Source organism: Myotis lucifugus, unplaced genomic scaffold (assembly GCF_000147115.1).
Source record: "Myotis lucifugus unplaced genomic scaffold, Myoluc2.0 scaffold_162, whole genome shotgun sequence".
Lineage (NCBI taxonomy): Eukaryota > Metazoa > Chordata > Mammalia > Chiroptera > Vespertilionidae > Myotis > Myotis lucifugus.
The window spans coordinates 1,561,850-1,580,618 of record NW_005871210.1 but is presented as its reverse complement, the minus strand read 5'-3'; the positions used below and the strand labels follow the sequence as shown (position 1 = coordinate 1,580,618).

Here is an 18,769-nt window from a genome sequence, read left to right as displayed (position 1 = left end):
TGCTCGGCTGCCCCCCACTTTCCTCCTCCTGAGCTCCATCCTGGGCCGCGCGGCCGTGGCCCCCATCACCTGGGTCTGTCATCTCCCTGCTGCGCGGTGAGGCCTATGTCTGTGCTCTCAGCGAGTTTGTGGACCCCTCCTCGCTCACAGCCGGGGGAGAGGGCTTCCCGCGAGACCATGCCACGGAAATCCTGGCCAGGTTCCCTTGTGGGGAGGGCCCTGCCAACCTGTCAGGCTTCCGGGAGGAGGTCAGTCGCAGGCTCAAGTATGAGTCCCAGGTAAGGTGTGCAAAGGAAAGCGCCCCTTTTTTCTCCTTTTGGTGGTGGCTGGGGGGGGGGGGGTGTCGGGATGGCTCCGTGATAGAGCTGGAGTTGGTCCCCAGGGGCCAAGGTCTCCAGGAAAGCACTAATCAGCATCAGGTATCAGAGCTGGGTAACCCCATGGGTTAGTGTCTGGTGGGACAAAGGTCAATTCAGTCACAAATACGTTTTAAATGTTAAAGGAAATGTTCTGGCTCAGACTGAGCCTTGATCCCAGTCATGGATTAAGCCCCTTACTCCAGCCAGATGGAGCACAAATCCTGCAAGCCTATGAAATATTTGCTATGGGCCATGAGCTGATAGTGGGGTGTGGCTGGCTCCAGGGACCAGAATGTTCCTATCCCAGGAAGGCCGGGGCCAGCAATGAATTAGCCTCAGGCACTGCTGACATATGGCAGTCCTTTGACCCAGGAAGCTGCTGCCCTGCTTCTAGCCTCAGCCTTGGCTTAGTTCTGAGGGAGTGAAGGTTGGTCAGAGGACAGAAGAGCAGAGACCTGGGCAGAAACAGAAAAACTGAGCTGGAAGCATTGACTTAGAGAAACAGGGAACGAGGAACAGATAGGGAAGAGCATCAGATTCTTTATAAGGTCTCTCAGGTACGTAAGCAACACAAACAGAGAAGCAGGGTTGGAGACGCACCAAGGAGATGGGAGATGAAAGACACAGAAATAAAATTTGATGATCAAAAGCCCACAGATCTCTCTAGAGGAGCAAATGGGGAAATAGGCTCACACCCAAGCAAGTGTTTGAGAGAAGCACATGGGTGATTTCAAAACGAGGCAGAGAGTAAGGACCAGGCCATGGGGGAGGTAGCGAAGGCAAGAGGTGGCATCTGGGCTGAGCCTGGCAGTTTGACCTGGATTTTGATGGGCTGACATGACGTAAGGGGGGGGGGGGGTAAACCTGAGACCCTTCAGTCCGCAGGCCGATGCTCTATCCACTGAGCCAAACCAGTCAGGGCAAGAGGTCACAGTTTGATTCCTGGTCAGGGCACATGCCCGGGTTGCTGGTTCAATCCCCAGTAGGGGGTGTGCAGGAGGCAGCCAACTGATACTTTCTCATCACTGATGTTCCTATTTCTTTCTCCCCTTCTCTTCCTCTCTGAAATCAATAAAAATAAAAATAAATTATTATTTTTTTTAAAAAGGAAAAGAAATGGCAGAAAATGCAGGAGGCAAAGTCTAAGAAACTGTGAATTCGAAAGAGTAAGGAAAAATCGGTGAAATTATAACCAGAAGGGCCTGCTTCCCTTACAGAAGCAGAATCTTCATTCAGGGAAGTGAGGGCCAGTTCTGAGGGGGTTCTGAGGCCCAGGTTCAGCTCAGCCCAGCTCCTATCTCAACCTGGGCGGGTGGGGGGTCCAAATAGCAACTTGCCCTCCTCACCCTGCCCCTTCTCTGGCCAGCTCTTTGGGTGGCTGCTCATAGGTGTGGTGGCCGTCCTGGTGTTCCTGACCAAGTGCCTCAAGCATTACTGCTCACCACTCAGCTACCGCCAGGAGGCCTACTGGACGCAGTACCGCAACAACGAGGAGCAGCTCTTCCAGCGCACGGCCGAGGTGCACTCCAGGGTGCTGGCCGCCAACAACGTGCGCCGCTTCTTCGGCTTCGTGGCCCTCGACAAGGACGATGAGGAGCTGGTAGCCAAGTTCCCTGTGGGAGGCACACAGCCGCGGCCGCAGTGGAACGCCATCACTGGTGTCTATCTGTACCGTGAGAACCAGGGCCTCCCCCTCTACAGCCGCCTGCACAAGTGGGCCCAGGGGCTGCCAGGCAACGGCACAGCCCCGGAAAACATGGAGATGGCCCTGCTTGTCTCCTAAGGTTCCTGTTCCCACACTCTTGGCAAATGACAATCCTTGGTCCAACACTGAACCCCACTGTCTGCTCACATCAGCATCAGATTTTTTTTCTTTTAACCATAGCTTTTTGGGAAAACAGACCAAGAGAAAGAAACAAAAGTAATCTGGGTACAGAGGAGAGAGCTAATGCGCAATGTGGTCAGCGTGACAGGAAGGCTCTCCGACCTGAAGAAATCCCCTCTCATACTGCCATCAGCCACCTGGTCAACAGCTGGGAGGGAAGACTCGTACTCAGAACTGGTCCTTAATCAGCTATGATGTGGAGGACCTTTTACTGGTGGGCTCCAAGGCTGAGAAGCCCTGGCCAGCACAGCGAGGTGACAGTGAAACCTGCCAGCAGGCTCATTGTATAGGATATTGTGCAGTTAATTTGTGTCTAACTGCTTATGGACACCCAGCTCAGCGGTGCTCAGCTGGGAAGCTGCCCTTCGATGCATGCCACTGGCTTTATTTTATATGTTTACATTTTTGATAAAGCTTTTCTAAGGATAATGGACTAGCTTGCTGTCTATGTGATTGGATGGGACATGGCACAGCGGATCGGTGATCATGGGGACAGAGGGAAGGGGACAGGGAGACCCTGGGCAGGGCTCAAATGGACAGGAGGGAGGGCAGGGGCTCCCACAGGAGGGAAAGCTCTGGGGCTGATGACCCCTTAGCAGCTGGATTCAGGTATCTCACTTGATCTGGAGGAACAGGGGGAGCCTGGTCTCCCCCGGAGGGAAGCTCAGCTTAAATTTCTTGGGTCAGAAGATCCTGCACTCAGTAGAGAAGACTAGCTCTCATAGCCCAGCCCTGGCTCCTCCTCCCTCCCACGCTCACCTTGCCCGATTGCCTCCACCACCTCTGAAACCTTTGATGCCCTCCCTTGTCCTGGCCCTGCTTCCTGGCACATGACTCAGTCATTGCCCATGGAAAAGCTCCCTAGCTCTCGGGACATTTAAAACTCTGCCAAAGAAAATGATTCACTCTCTTAAGACCAAGCCAAAAAAGAACTGGCTTTAACAACTAGCTGGGTCTGTGCTGGCCTCCAAGATCTCTGGACCGTACGAGATCATTACTTATCAAACGATGCAGAGAGACTGTCTTTCTGGGAATTTTATGAGGGAGGCCTGGGCCCATCACATCGCCTCTCCCTCAGGACTCAAGGAATAACCATCAAGTCAATCAATGCCCTGCGCCCAGCAATCATTCTCCCAGAGGAGCTAGAAGGGGGCTCTCCCCAAAGCCATACAGCACGCCAGTGTAGGTCCTCACCGAGACTCCTGCCTGCCAGGCAGCATACGACATACATGCTCTCACTTCATCCACAAAACCCTGCAAGGTAGAACGTTTTAGCCCCATTTTACAATGAGACCCCCATTTGGAGAGGCTGGGTCACCTGGCCCTGGTGGGCTGAGAGGTGACATCACCAGGTGGCTTTCCTCTCAGGTGCCTCAATTTTCCTTCCTGGGCTCTATCTTTGTCCTTCCATCCCAACTCACAGCCTTCACCAAAGGGTACAAGGCTGAGCTGAGGCTAACAGAATGCCCAGAGACTCCAGGATCTAAAGGAGGGGCCTACTTCCTGGACCCTGCTGACCCCTCTGGCTATACCAAGAGCCTGCCAGGGCCAAAGATGGTCAGGAGTCAGCTGTCCACTCCTGCTCCTGGGAACTCCCATGAAGGAGAAACCGGAGCAGTCTCAGAAAAGGAGAAACATGAAATTGGTACTTGAAACCAAAGTAAAAAAAGGAATTTATAAGAAATGCCTTTTTATCCTAACAGGATTGTCCCAAAGTTGCTGCAGAAAAAGCAGCACATAAATAGAGTCCTCAGGCAACACAGTTGTCAACTGCCGGGTGCCTGAGGTTTGGGTGGGCTGGGCCCTGCGGCAGGGGCTGTCCGGAGCCAGCCTGCAGCTAGTCCTCCAACACGGAGCTCTTAGCCTCCACATAGTCCAGGGCCTTCGCCTTCACTGCCTGCACGTCCTTCTCGGTGCCGTGCTGCTTCTCATAGTCCAGGTAGCGCTTGAAGAAGAATTTCATTCGCTTGGGGGCCAGACTCAGGTGAATGACGCGCTCGAAGATGTCCCTGTGAGGAGAGCAGGGCAGCGTTTGCCTCTCGGTCCCCCGCCACACGACTCCTGGCTAACCTTCCCCACTTGCTCTCAGGCTCTGGAGCAGGTCCTCTGTCACCCAGCACTCCCACTTCTAGCTTCATTTTTACTACCACCATCCACTCCCATCATGTCCACTGGGAGAGGGAGAGAATACCACCCTTCCCGTCCAGGTGAGCAGACAGACACCCAGAAATGTTAAAGGACCTACTGGCCTAAAGTCACACAGTAAATCAGGACAAAGCTACTGGGAGGGAACACACATGAGACACGCATCTGTGAGAAAAGCTCTGCTTAAAGCTCACTGGCGGGCTGAGGGGAGGCACTAGTTCTTTCTGGAGCTTGTCTACCCATCTCCAATCCTTCCTGCCTGTGGGGATGCTGGCGGACAAAGGTGAGTTATGCCTGTGAACATTCTCTACAGGGAGAGTCAGGCACAGTGTTAATTATGAGGGAAACCCAAGTCTCCAGACCCCAGGAGAGTGGCCAGCCTACCTCCCACCCAAGGTTCCAGATACCGACCAGAGGCTGGCCCGAGGCAGGAAAAGAAGTTGGAAAAGTGAATGCCATAGGACCTGCCGTGTCAGGTCAAAGCTGTTTTTCCAGACAGAGTAAGTCAACTGGGGATGCTGGAGCTGCTGTGGGTGCTGAAGTCATCTGCCAATGTCCCCAACCCCCACGGGAATTCAGCCCGGTCTGTCTGCCCCTCTCACCGGACTTCCTTCTGGCTGCCATGCTTGATGGTCATGTCGATGTAGACCGACCAGACATCCGTGCGCTTTGGGTAGGTGCTCAGTGTGTTCTCAAAAATAGCCTTGGCCCGCTCTGCATCCCCCAGCTGGAACTCCAGCTGGGCGAACTTGGAGATCACATCCACGTCTGCAGGGAGAGGACACTCAGGCACACAAACAGGCAGAGCCCGCACCACAACACAATGTGCCACAGGGACCGAGTCTGACTCCTGACTCCCTGCTCGTGTCCCAAGACACAGGTAGCGACAAGAGGGTCAGTGGGGTAGATCAGGGCCACATACACAGATGGGCACTGACCTATGACTCCCACCGCAGACACCCTACTCTCTGGGGGCTAGGGCAACAGAATTAGTGCTAACTGCAACACGCATTACATGCATGAGCATACAATCAATAGAGAGAGACAGGTATATAACTGCCACGAGGCTTCCTGCCACCACCCTCAGATGAGGGGACCCATAACCCCTGTGCCCAGAAGTGGGCGAGCCCAATGTGCTCAGGAATCGGGCCGAAAGTGGGCTGGGCACTCACGCTCTTTTTGAGGCAGGCACTCGAGGGCTCGCTGCATCACACGGTGACTGGCCCCAGCCTGGCCCCTCCGCAGAAGGAAGGCCCCATATTTGACCCAGACAGCTTTCTCCTGCCGGAAACGCTTCAGCATGCGGTTGTAGAGTTCACCAGCTTCCTGTGGGAAAGACCAGGCACGCTGGGGAAGGTGATGCGACAGAGGGGGGCAATAATAAAGACGGGCAGCTCCCCTGTGAGAAGCCAGACTTGGGCTCACAGACGCCAACTGCTATGCAGGCCCAATTCTACCTACTGAGGGTTAGAGAGCAGGTTCCCAAAGATGAGGGGAGGGCAGGCTCCCAGAGATGAGGAGGCCTAACAAGATGGAGAGTCTCCCTACTAATCCTATGGCACACAGAGGTCTTAAGACTAGAACAGGATCCAGAACATGGGGATTCTTCCCTGCTGCCTCCGTGACCCCGAGGAGACAGGTTGAGTGGCTGGGGACCCTCTGGCAGCAGGCCACCAGGCCCAGACTCCTACCTGGAACTTCTCTGACTTGGTGTAGATGTCAGCCAGCTGGAGAAAGACCTTGAGAGGCTCATTGTATTGCACAGCCCGCTCGAAGACCTTGGTCAGTGACTCCTGAGACCCGTACATGTTCTCGAGGTTCAGCAGTGCCACCCACACGTTCAGCTTCTCCTGCTCCTCTCTGGAGGGAGAGCAGTCGGTGCATGAGCTCCATCATCTCAGCCCAAAGAGCCCTTCACTCCACTCCGGGGATGTCGACTGGAACTCTATCCTCCTCCTCCCCAGGCTCCAACCATGTCCTCAGCTCCCACCCTCAAGCACAGGCACTGAGAGGCCCTGTTCCACTGCAGTTCACAGCAGCAGGAAGCCCCACCCTGACTGCGGGGCCTGGGGCTCCCAGACGGAGGCTCTACCTCCATTCCCAGGAAGGAAGCCTACCAGGTCTCAATCAGGCCTGAGGTCTGAGCTGGAAGGAGCAGAAACTCTGGTCTGCTTCTTTCCCCAAACTAAGAGAATGAAAGTAAAGGTTCACCACTCCTCCTTCATCAGCCTCAGGGCACTCACTCTACCCTCTGCCTGGAAAATGGCCACACGTAGAGTTTTCACCCAGGTATGGAAAGCTGTGTTCTCTATTCTACTTCTGCTCCAAGTTGGGCACATTATTTAAGTCTCCAACTTAACAGTGAAAAGGACTATAAATTATAGATGAGCAGATCTATTTCACAGACGGCACATCTGAGAGAGAGTCCGGGAACCCCAGGTGGCAGCCACTCCAACTGCTGTCAGACTGCAACCTGGGGAGACAAGGCCCTTCCTGTCCAAAGGCCCCTCCCTAAAGCAGGGAGACGAAGCCCAGACCTGAAGGAGATGGTCTTGAGAGCCCTCTCGGCCACAGCCCGGGCCTTCTCGATCTCTGTGGCCTGCAGGTGGAAGGCCATGTACTGCAGCCACAGGATGGAGCTGTTGGGGGAGCTCAGCACCAGTCGGTCAAAATCATCTGCTGACTCTGGCTGTCGCCCAGGGTCCATCAGCGCCTCCTCCATGCGGGACAGCTCTTTCTCTGCCTTCTGCTTCTCCAGCTCCCTTTCCTTCTTGCTTTTCTTCTTCTGCTATGAAAGGCCAAAACAAGTGAGTAATCAGCTCCTCAGACCCTGGGCAGGTCTGTGATAGAAGCCAAGAGTCGGCAGGGCAATCCCCAGGCTCTGTAAATGCTCCCTAGCCCGAGACCGCCCCACCCTGACGGAAGAGACACCCACAGACTAGGACAGACACAGGAGACTGGCACCAAGGGGTCCCTGCAAAATACGACACCGTGGTTTGCTGTGGCTTCTCGTCTTCCTCGCTGTCTGAGCTCTCTCTTCGAGGTGGCAAGGCCGGGGTCAGAGATTCTAGCCCCACGTCCCAAACGAAGCCGGAAGACAGCTGCAGCCGGGGCACTTCTGCTGGCCTGGTCTGCTTCCCCTGGAGGAGCATGGAGGTGTGTGAGGAAGGCACTCGGCTCAGGCTGCTCCCTGTTCCCCAGCCCCATCTCCCCCGGAGGAGCAGGACTCCCACCATGCCCTCCTCCCAGGGCCAAACCCAGTCCACCCGGGAAATTTATAGTAGTGACAAAAAACTTCCTTTGCAAATAAATTCATTTGGGTGACACATTTTTAAATATATGCATGCATATATATGTGTGTCACACACATATAAAATAACACACGTATAAAATAACAGTCAAGCTAGGACAGACATGATAAATGTTCTGAGGGTGGTAGAGACCTGCTAGTTAAAGTCTGGAAGCCCTTCCATACCCAATCCTCAGTTCAAGTAGCACTGTTCTGACTTTTCAGAGGGGAACTCGAGCTCAGGAATACCATGCCGCCTCTTTACCTGCCCACCCCACTAATCTAATTCAGTTCCACCTAATAAATTAGAATTTAATCTGATTACTATTTATTTTATGCAACACACCCTATGAGTAAGGCAGGGTCCCTGTTCCCAGGGAGCTGATGACCAACTAAAGAAACCAGCAGCCCCATCTCTTCATATCTTACAGGAAACAAGAAAGAAGATGATGCCAAAAAGAACCCAGCTCTTTGGCAGGAGTCCAGGTCTCCCCTCCCCAGAGCAGCCTCCCCCTCACCTTGGGCAGCACACTGATCTCTTCCATCTCTTCTTCTCCTTCCCGATAATACACTTCAACTCCACTGTCGTCCTCCTCGGCCGGAGCAGCCTTCTTCTGCTTCTTGTTTGCCCTTTCCTGAGACGAAGGCAGGAAAATGCCGAGCCGCCCCACTTGCCCAGGAGCACACTTGGGCAGCCCAGGGCAATGCCCCCCCTGGCCCTCCTGGCACGACCCAGTGCCCAGCCTCCAAACTCACACTAATCTGGGTCTGAGAGGAGGCGAGGCAGCTGCCCCTGGGCTTCTGAATCGCTCTCCTTGTCATACGTGGGGAGGCCATCCTCCCTGGGGACGTACCTGCTCACTTGCCGACTCCCGATGAGGCCGCTTGCCCTGCTTCTCTGCGTGTGGTTTCTGGGGCTCTTTCTTCTCTTTGCTAGGCAGCTGGGCCTCCTCCTGCCCCTTCTGGTTCCGCTTCTCCTTCCTTTTCTGGTTCTTCTTCTTCTTCTCCTTCTCTTCTTTTCCTTTGTGGTCTCTCTCCTCTACCTCTACTTGCTTCTCCCCTTGCTTTAGAGGTGACAGTCCTGGGGAGGCAGGAAACACGTCGGGCTTCCCAGTGTCGCTGGGGAGGAACGACAGTTCAACCAGGTTCTTCTGGTGGTTCACGCTGCGGCAGGAAGAGAGGGAGGGCGGACAGTGAAGGCAACAGAAGAGCACACGGCACAGCAGGCAGCCAGGCCTTCCTCTCCTCATCGACCCACAGTTTTCTGGGCCCTGCCCCACCCATCTTGCAATCCATTTAGTATGGTTAGGAACGATTTGCAGGTTTCCCAGGCTTAGTAGTGAAACACAGGAGGCAGCTGTGATGTTCCCCTATTTTGTCCCCAACAAGTGCCTCTGAAGAGAAATGTCTCCACATCTGCTTTTAAGAGCAGAGGGAGCAAGTTCCAGACAAAGGGGCTTCGTTCATCAGAACATTGCACCCACCACTACTCAAGCCGTCCTGTCTGTTTACTCTAAATCTCCTCCCAGAGAAAGGGCTGAAGGGGGTGGGAGGGAAGAAGACACCTACCTTAGGACCTTGGCTGTGAGCAGCTTCCCTTCGGGGAGGTATCTCTCATAAAGGGCTTTCTCGGACGGGCTGTGCTGGGAGACACGTGGATACTGGGCCAATCCCACCACTGAGGGGCCAAGGCTGACAGGAGAGAGACGAGGGTCCTCTGGTCACAAATACAACAACAAGAGTCCCACCACCCAAGTTGTGACCAGGATTTAGGACAGACATAAGTTCCTGGCATTCAAAAGGATCCAGAGGGTTTTGTAAACTGGAAAAAATTATCAAGCACAATGAACATGTGATCGCAGGGGACTTTTCACCCCACACCAGGGCATCACAATGTATAGAAAGACAAGAAAAAATGAGGAAACGTAATAGCAGAGAAGGCTGTAATAGCTGGTGGTTGTGAACATTATATGATTTCAAAGAACATTCACAAATAGTGATCAAACACTAAGTCCAAGAAAATCTGCATGTATTTAAAAGTGACATGCCATATGCTTTGTCCAAAACACCAAATAACAATAAGTCAAAACTTTTTTTAAAGTAAAAAGAAAAAACAACTTAGAATTTAAAAGACTGATGGATCCCAGCTGGCAAGGCTCTGTGGTTGAATGTCGACCTATGAACCAGGAGGTCATGGTTCAATTCCTGGTCAGGGCACATGCCCAGGTTGTGGGCTCGATCCCTAGTGTGGGGCGGGCAGGGGGCAGCTGATCAATGACTCTCTCTCATCACTGATGTTTCTATCTCTCTTTCCCCCTTCCTTCTTCTCTGAACTCAATAAAAATATATTTTAAAAAATAAATAGAATCTCCTTCTTCATATTTCCTTTAGAGAAGGTGACGAGGAATGCAGTGGACTGCAGGCCAGGACAGGCCCGGGGAGGGCACTGGCCTGGCCACGCCCCAGGCTCCACTCCACTCACCCAAGGAGCACGCCGTGTGGCTGCACGGACTTCACATAGCCCCTCAGGAGCTGCCCCTCCTGAACGTCCTGGATGGAGTTAATCTCGGGATCCGGTACTTTGCTTTTCGTCTCTGGGTTTGTCCTAAAGGAATAAAAGGCTTACATACACATACCTCTAATCCCCTTTCCTCCATCCTCCCCCCTCAGCTGGATACAAACTTGATATGTACAAAGAATATGACTCTGGACCTGCCAATAAGTCCAATAAGATACAGAGCAGTGATTTTCAGCCTTTTTCATCTTATGGCACACATAAACTAATTACTAAAATTCTGCGGCACACTAAAAAATACGGTTTTTGGCTGATCTGAAAAAAATAGGTATGATTTTGATTCATTCACAGCAGACAGCTATTTATTGTGTTGGCTATTGACATTTTTTAAACTGCCAATCTAAGGGAAAAGAGGCCAGTGCCCCTGACTGGTCAGGTATTGCAAGTCTTAAAATTTCTTGCGACACACCGATTGAAAATCGCCGACACAGAGCACAGCCCTACTCTCTCCTGAAGTCCTGTCAGCCAGGGACACATGGCCGTGAGCTGGCTGACACAGGGAGACGCTGACCAAGCCTCAAACCTAAAGCCTTGGCCTTATCAACATCCATTTCTAACCATGGAGCAAGCTGACCTCAGGCCAATCCACTTCATGACACACTCACTTCTACTATGGGATCCTGGGGGCTAAGTCATCTCCCTCACCAGGGCTACCATCCGGCGACCTTAATACCCACATGTGGAAGTGTGAACCCTTCCCTGGAAACAGGAGCCTAGCAGACAGGTTCTTCTAGCAATCTGAATGTGCTCGGCTTTTCTGGGTAAGAACAGGGCAAGCTATAGAGTGGACGATCAGAGAAGAAAGTGGGAAGCCCAATGACTAGATCAGATCCATGGGGCCCTCTTCAGTGCTCTAAGTGGTCCTCCTGCTCTTGTCCCCAAACACAGAAACCCACCTGGACGATCGCAGCGACAAAGTCAATACCTCGTCTGCAGTGGACAGGACATAACACCTGGAATGAGAGCAAACGAGAAGGGAATACTGACATTTGAGCATCTCAGGAGATAGCACAGGGCCTCAGTGCTTCCTTCTGTCGAAAACCTGCTGAAGGACTCCAGACAACTCCTGTCCCTTCTCTGAGCCTCAGTTTACTAGTCTGTCAGGTAAAAATAACGCTATCCCCTCTTCTTACCCAAAAAGGTGTGAGAGAAGAAAACAAGAGGAGACACGAAAGCCCTCTGGCAGACGCAGCCTTATAGTGAGTATTTAGGAGATGAGACCAGCCCTTTGTCAGGTCCTGGGAGTGTGTGACTCAGTGAAGAAACAGCAGCAACAGGAACTGTGAGAAGGGGATGACCTAGGACTGTGCAGATTCAGACAGCCAAGCAGAAAGGTCGGAGCGGGGGAGGCTTCCAGGAGGTAAGCAGGGTTTCCTCTTTGGTTGGGTTTCCAAACATATGGCAATTCATTAAAATGGCAATTAACTCTAGCCAGTTTGGCTCAGTGGATAGAGCGTCAGCCCGTGGAATGGAGTCGCGGGTTCGATTCGGGTCAAGGGCACAAACCTCGGTTGCAGACTCAATCCCTGGCCCTGGTCAGGGCATGTGTTAGAGGCAACCAATCGATGTGCCTCTCACGTCAATGTTTCCCTCTCTCTGTCTCTCCCCCTCCCTTCCACTCTCTCTAAAAATTAATGGAAAAAATATCCTTGGGTGAGGATTAACAAAAAAAGACCCAAAAATATAAAATGGCAATTAGTAGCCTGAAGTCACAAAGTATAGAATCTTAGCAGTAGAAAGGATCTCAGCAACGGTACAGTCCAAATTTTCCTCATGACAGGGTCTGCCTTTTATAACACGGCATCATAACCCCTAAAGCAGGAGAGGACCTGGAGGGATCGTCTCCCTTTAGGCAATTAATTTACTATCCACATTTGACGAATGGAGGAATTATAACTGAATGTTACTAAATAAATCTATTTAGCTGTGGCTATAAATAAACCAATTTAAAATAAATATTTCGCTGAAGCTCACACCCCCATTTTGTAAGCCTTAAGAGACAGAAAGCAGAGAAGATCGGGATTTCTCTCTGACTCCCTTTTGTCCTCCCAGGCCTTGGATATTTTTGTGCTGTTCAGCTCTGATCAATGGTTGAGAAGCCAGGCAGGTGCTGGTGGCTTGAGATGGGAAAGAGCAGTTGTATTTAGTGTAAATGGGGATATAAACTGACACAATCCTTTTGAAGGGCACTTAGGCAAAATATATAACATCATTTGACCCATTTTACTTCTAGGGATTTATTTCACAGATATACTTACACCAGCATTGAAATATATGCAAAGATATTTACTTCAACATTATTGTTCATCAGCAGGAAAATTTTTAAATAAATTATGACAAAAAACACACGACAGAATACTAAAAATATGTTAAAAATAAGGTAAAAGAACAAGGTTGATTTAGACATATTAGCCTGGGAAAAGAAAAACATCCATGAGAAGCTGCTATGAGAAAAAAGCAAGTTGCAGAACAGTATATAAATAAAATTTTATTATATAAAGGGAAATTATACCTATATATGTGTGAAAGACTTGAAAGACAAAGACCAAAATACATAATGGTGAAAAGTTGCAGAGAAAAAAAGCCACATAAGTTTTCATTTTCTATTCAATTTTTTTTCAGGTACATAATCATGTATTACGTCTATAATTAAAAAACAAAAAAACAAACACCGCAATCCCTCAAAGAGCTGAAAAGAGGAAGAAAACAGAGCCAACCTGACGATCTTCTCGGGGGTGAAGTCTTCCAGGGGCGCCTCTGAGTAGGAGTCGCTCACGTGAAATATGCTGACTCTTCCAATCCTCCCGAAGGGGAAGGAGACAGTCAGCTCCTTGTTGGGGGTCACCTTCACCACTCGGCCCATGGCCACTTCCCCCTTTTCAAGCTTGTGAGGACCTGGAGGGAGAAGGAACCTGACTCAGGGAAGAGGAAATGAGCCAAGAAAGAAGGTGGGATGCTCACCAACCACCGGCTGGGGAGTAAGCTACCCAGACTTCGGCTGGGACCAGAACGATCATGAAGACCCAGATTGCATGCCATGTAGTCAAGGATCCCAGGGCTATGTAGTAGACAACCCTTTCTGAGACCTAATGAAACCAACTGTATAGGTAAAGGTGACTCAGACAGCAGTGGAGTAACACAGGCCAGAGAGTAAAACTCCAGGAAAATAGTTACAAGAAGGGACCAAGCACACTAAGCTTTCTGAGGACTCTAATACCCAAGGCACTGTTCAACCTGGGCAATAACAAAAGACCCCTTCCCACTCCTTTCCACCCCCTCCCTTCCTGACCAGGTACCATTTCATCACCACACCTATGAGTGAGAGACACAAGAAGGCCTTCGAGGAATCTGGACCAACCACGGTGGCCTTCAGGGCCTGGCCAATTTGGAACTTCTTATCTGGATGTTTCAGAACCTGGAAGGACAAGAAAACTCCTGATGTTTGAAGAAAGGTCTATCATTTATCCAAACCACATAGCATTAAGTCTCCAAAGCAAGTGTCCTCCAAACCAATCCTTGAATCTTTGTACCCAAGCTTAAGGGGCCTGAGGATCTCTCCAGGGATCTCGAGCAACTGACCTTAAAGCTAAGAGAAATAAGCAACATGGGAATTCTTCCCCGGATGTCTGGAGCAATCTCCACCTCGAGCCATTTCTTAATCACGTTGTACTGAGGAGGAAAAACAGGAGGAGAAATGAAATGAAACAAATACAAGCATTTCTTTTTTAACCTTCATGAAAATATCATCTCCTAAAATCACAGGGTTGAAAGGACTCTAATCCTACATTGTTCCAAAGGACAGAAATCCACTCCAACATCCTATTGCCCAAGCTCAACTTCCACTTCTCATAGGTTTCACTCAGAGTCTCGCTCAGAGCCTGCGCCAGCCCAGCAGGATGTGCTTCCCTCTTGGTGCTCAGCAAAAAAGACCCTGGAAAGGCTCTCAAGCATCAGGACCACCCCCCCTCCCCGACCTCCACAGCCTCCACGGAGCTCAGTTGAGCTCAGTGACTATTAAGCAGCTTCAATGTCTTATTTCTAGATCAGTTTAGATCTTGATCCTTTACTATTTACACAGTCTTCTAAACACACATCCCAATGTTCAAGTCAATCTAACAAAACATCTATCAAGCAGCCATTATGCACATGGCATGATAGTGATAAATCAAAGCCAGGCCCTGCCTTCAAGGAGATGACAGTCTACAGAGAATAAATCAAGTGAAAGTATGCAAATAACTAGAGCAGCAAGCATCATGAAGAAAGTACAATATGCTATGGGAATATATGGGAGAAATCAGTAATAAGGGAGGATTATCTGTGCTGGAGCCTAAAGGATTACAGGCAATAGGAATGGAGAGCACTCCAGGTATAGAATACAAATAAAGAAGGGAAAAAGGTAGAGGCGGTTTTCAACTCAACTGGTACACCAGATTGGTGCGATCAGATTGGGAAGAGCCTTAAGGCATGTGGGGTTTATGAATGTCTACAACAGGTAAACAAAGGGGTTAGCACCAGTGATATGCTCAGATAGATACTTTATAGAAGAATCTGGCAACAATGAAGGAGCTATTCCTCAAGGTCAAGCCCAGTCCACCTTTCTCTCTGATATATCCCAACCAGTATAATTCTCACTGATCTCTCCCCTTTTTTGAACTCCCGCTCCACTTGGGGTTAGAACACACTATCTGTCACCCAATTACATATCGTTTTGCATCACATCTGCTTTACAAAAGGCCAGAATCTAAAGTCCAATCTTGCATTCATTTTAAACCTTGCTCTATCATGTATTTTTCTTTCCATTTTGTACAATTAATCTACAAAGATGTTGAACTGTTATTTCATAAGCTGTAAACTTAGCTCCTCGATTAGACCAGAAAGTTTTCCAGGAGCAAGGCCTATCATCTCCCATGAACCACCACGGTAGCAAAGCCTAGTGCTAATGGCCCCTCTCCAGCTTCTGAGAAAAGGATGGCATCACATTGCAAGGCATGCACTACTCACCTTCTTCAAGAAGCAAGTCACGGTCTGACCAGCCTGGAACTGTTTAATCTTCTCCAAAGGGCTAACAGAGTGAGTGTTGAGAGCAGCATGGCCATCCTTCTCCAGCACACTGTTTGCAGAAAGGCAATGGAAAGAGTAAACCAAACTCTGGCTTAAAAACACCTCCCCCAACTGGCCATGGACAGATTATATAGGATTACTCCAACTCATACACACCCTCCACGCCCCCATTTCTCTCCTTACAGGGGAAGGTTCACATTACTTGCATGACAGCTAATCTTTTCCATTTCACTCACATAGGTGTGAACAAGCTATACAGTAGGTATCCTACAATAATCTTTATAATTTTAGGAAACAAACGTATTTTAATTCTTTCTTAATACTTAGCTATTGCTTTATACTTAGCAGAACTGCTTCCACAAATAAGCTCTCACTGAATGTGACAACACTCTCATGTGTGAATAAGGCAGGGTAGATATTATTAAACTCATTTTATGCTACTGAAGCAGAAGGTGAAGTCAGGCTCTGACTCAAAAATCCAGGGCTTTGTCCCCTATGCTACCTTGCTATTATCACTTTTCTGATTCTCTTTCTTCTCAGAAGAGCAACGGGAAAATGTGGTCTGAAAGTTATCAGTCTACAATTTACTTCAAAGGAGTCATAGAACGCCCTAGCCAGTTTGGCTCAGTGGATAGAGCGTTGGCCTGTGGACTGAAAGCTCCCAGGTTTGATTCTGGCCAAGGGCATAAGCCCAGGTTGCGAGCTCGATCCCCAGTGTGGGGCGTGTAGGAGGCAGCCGATGAATGATTCTCTCTCATCATTGATGTTTTTATCTCCCTCTCTGAAATCAATAAGTGTGTGTGTGTGTGTGTGTGTGTCTGAAACCAGATATTAAACAAATAGGAATTATGTGCTCTACCAAATCTCAATGCTCTGGAAGTAAAGGGCTTACTTTGAAGTTCTAAGAGTGTTCTTAGCATCTGGAACTCAATGTTTCAGGAATATTTACCTCAGATACAAGCCTTCTCAGAAATATTCCACTTCTATTCTGATCATTTCAGGACACGGACCAAACCTTACCCCTGAGAGTTACTTAAGAGGCCCCTCCACAATAACCCTAAGCACACAAGGCTTCCAATGTGATGGATCCTGGGCTGAGTCTGCAGAGCCATTTGCACTGCCATGAACCTAGTTTCATTCACTGATGGCCTATCGATTCTGAATGGCTGTGTTTTGTTTTAATGTAAAAAGCAGAAGCAGATAGGCCCATGGATCAAAATGCTTAAGATCTTCTGAAAAAATTATCCCAAACTGCACCCACCACTACATGGAACTACTATTTACTTCTTCTCCACCTAGAATCCCTCCTGGAACACCCCTCTGTAGAATCCACTAGAGCAGTGATGGCGAACCTTTTGAGCTCGGCGTGTCAGCATTTTGAAAAACCCTAACTTAACTCTGGTGCCGTGTCACATATAGAAATTTTTTGCTATTTGCCACCATAGTAAAACAAAGACTTATATTTTTGATATTTATTTTATATATTTAAATGCCATTTAACAAAGAAAAATCAACCAAAAAAATGAGTTCGCGTGTCACCTCTGACACGCGTGTCATAGGTTCGCCATCACTGCACTAGAGCATGACCTAAAATTCCAGTCACCAAACAGTAGTCTTCACTCAGAGAACAGATATTCTTGGCTAGGTGTTGTTTATTTAGGGAATTGGGTCGAGAGCAAAAATTATTTCTTTTTGTTACATGCCTACAAACAGAACCGCTATCAAGCCTTTAAATGATACTTAAGCCCTGAATACAGTTTTTACATTAAATTTCAGATTAACCTCACAAGATAGCTGTCTGAGAGCCAAATATCCTAAATAGACAGTAAGTCAACCTGGATAGAGAGGCAAAGTCAGTCACAATCAACCCTAGGACCCGGGTTCCTATTTCCAAGGCCCAGAGCTCTTCCCAGGAGACCATGCTACGGGTTCCCCTCACCTTGGCCGCACACTCAGCTCCGGGATGGTTCGGATAAACCTGGGATGACTTATTGGGAGAAACCTGGGAATACAAATAAGGTCAAATCATTTCTCTTTTCTCTGTAACACCATACTCTGGAGATCAGTTTCTTTCTACTCCCCACCAAGCCAAGCTTAAAAAACCACCTGCTCCACTGCCACACCACCCATCGGTGACGTGTCGGGCCTGCAGGGTCCCATTCTCATCCTGTGCAGTACATGCTAAGGAGCTAGCTCATCCGATCTTTTAGGATTGTCATATGAAACCCTGAAAAGAATTTTCCTTATAGACTATCTACTCCAACTCCTTCATTCTGAAATTTAGGAAATTGAGGTCTAGAGAGAATAAATGGCTTAGTAAAGATTCCACAGTTACTGAAATTACTATGCAAGTTATTAGCTAGAAGTTGAAGTCTTTTTTTGCTTTCCTTATTATAGCAAGGATTTCTGCTACAATAACATATTGTGACAAGATTTAAAGTAAATGAATATAACTAACGGATGCAGGGCGGGATGAATTATAATAACTGCTGATGCTAGGCACGATACGTACTAGCTGCTCTCTCAGTCTTCACAACATCCTTACAAGGTAGTCACTACCCTTACTCTCACTTTACAAATTAAGAAAATAAAACTCAGAGAGTGAAGTATCTACTTATCTCCTGGACACATAATCTTAAATGGTAAGTCTGAAACTAGATCTGATTCTAGACCAATGCTCCTGACCACTATACCATTAAAATTTTAAAAAGGTATATAAAAGGATTCTTTGGTGAATGTTTTTGTTAACTGAAAAAAAAAATCTGATTCCTGTGCAACTTTTGGAAACCTACCTGTTTCCATTCCTTCTCCCACAATTACAATCTTCCCCCCGAAACCGCTCATCCCCAAAAGCCTCCATACTTGGACGTCTTCACGTCTCGCCCTCCAATCACACGGGCAGTGACCTTCTTCCCAACCTTCAGCCTGGCAGTAGGAGATGTGCCCTCTGGAACGTCATCTAGAATGTGGGAGGCATGGATACAGCCAATGATGCCATTTTCCAGGGTCACAACCACATGGGTGGGCTTAATGGACTTGACAGTCCCTGTGACCATGTCCCCAATGGAGAGGGTGTGCTTCTTTTTAGTCCCTACAACCATGGACGGATCCCCTTCATCATCCTCGTCGACCGTCTCAGAGTCCTTCCGGGTCTGTCTCATTGTCCTCTTAGCAGCTGGTCCCTCAACAGCCAAGAGAAGGCCAGTCACTCCGGGTTCCGTGGTCTTGAGAGTTAGGGAGACACCCTGTCCCACTTGCAACTTCTCCGAGTCAAAGCGGAATGTGTCATTGAGATGAGAGGTCAGAGAGAAAGCTGCCAGGTGGCCAGTCTCGACCAAGGAAGCAACGGCAAAGGACTCCTCCAAGTGCTGCACAATCGCCTGGTGTTCACTGCCTTTCTTCAGCTGGAAAACAGAGGAAACCCACCATTCCCACTTCGTACAGAGCACAGGACC

The 18,769-nt window shown here is 49.1% G+C and overlaps 2 protein-coding genes across 2 annotated transcripts in view; one reads left to right on the top strand and one right to left on the bottom strand.

Moving 5' to 3' along the window:
• Position 1: 1 nt before the first annotated feature.
• On the top strand, positions 2–2,677 carry CALHM2 (calcium homeostasis modulator family member 2; the record flags this gene model as incomplete). Its single annotated transcript, XM_006109911.3, is given in 3 exon segments — positions 2–73; positions 75–278; positions 1,726–2,677. Coding segments are annotated over 3 exon segments (693 nt in total), but the record flags the coding sequence as incomplete, so codon positions are not given.
• Positions 2,678–3,900: 1,223 nt separating this feature from the next.
• The window catches only part of PDCD11 (programmed cell death 11), a 38,191-nt gene continuing 23,322 nt past the window's right edge, over positions 3,901–18,769 (bottom strand). Inside the window, exons 21-37 of the mRNA XM_014461830.1 lie at positions 18,177–18,718; positions 17,254–17,316; positions 15,255–15,363; positions 13,833–13,922; positions 13,566–13,668; positions 12,971–13,148; positions 11,150–11,206; positions 10,161–10,283; positions 9,248–9,370; positions 8,533–8,842; positions 8,197–8,313; positions 7,380–7,529; positions 6,927–7,177; positions 6,081–6,249; positions 5,562–5,715; positions 4,992–5,157; positions 3,901–4,253 (exon numbers count right to left, since the gene is read on the bottom strand). Coding sequence (XP_014317316.1) covers positions 4,082–4,253; positions 4,992–5,157; positions 5,562–5,715; positions 6,081–6,249; positions 6,927–7,177; positions 7,380–7,529; positions 8,197–8,313; positions 8,533–8,842; positions 9,248–9,370; positions 10,161–10,283; positions 11,150–11,206; positions 12,971–13,148; positions 13,566–13,668; positions 13,833–13,922; positions 15,255–15,363; positions 17,254–17,316; positions 18,177–18,718 — 2,877 coding nt within the window. The 3' untranslated portion in view covers positions 3,901–4,081. The remainder of the gene's footprint in view (positions 4,254–4,991; positions 5,158–5,561; positions 5,716–6,080; positions 6,250–6,926; positions 7,178–7,379; positions 7,530–8,196; positions 8,314–8,532; positions 8,843–9,247; positions 9,371–10,160; positions 10,284–11,149; positions 11,207–12,970; positions 13,149–13,565; positions 13,669–13,832; positions 13,923–15,254; positions 15,364–17,253; positions 17,317–18,176; positions 18,719–18,769) is intronic.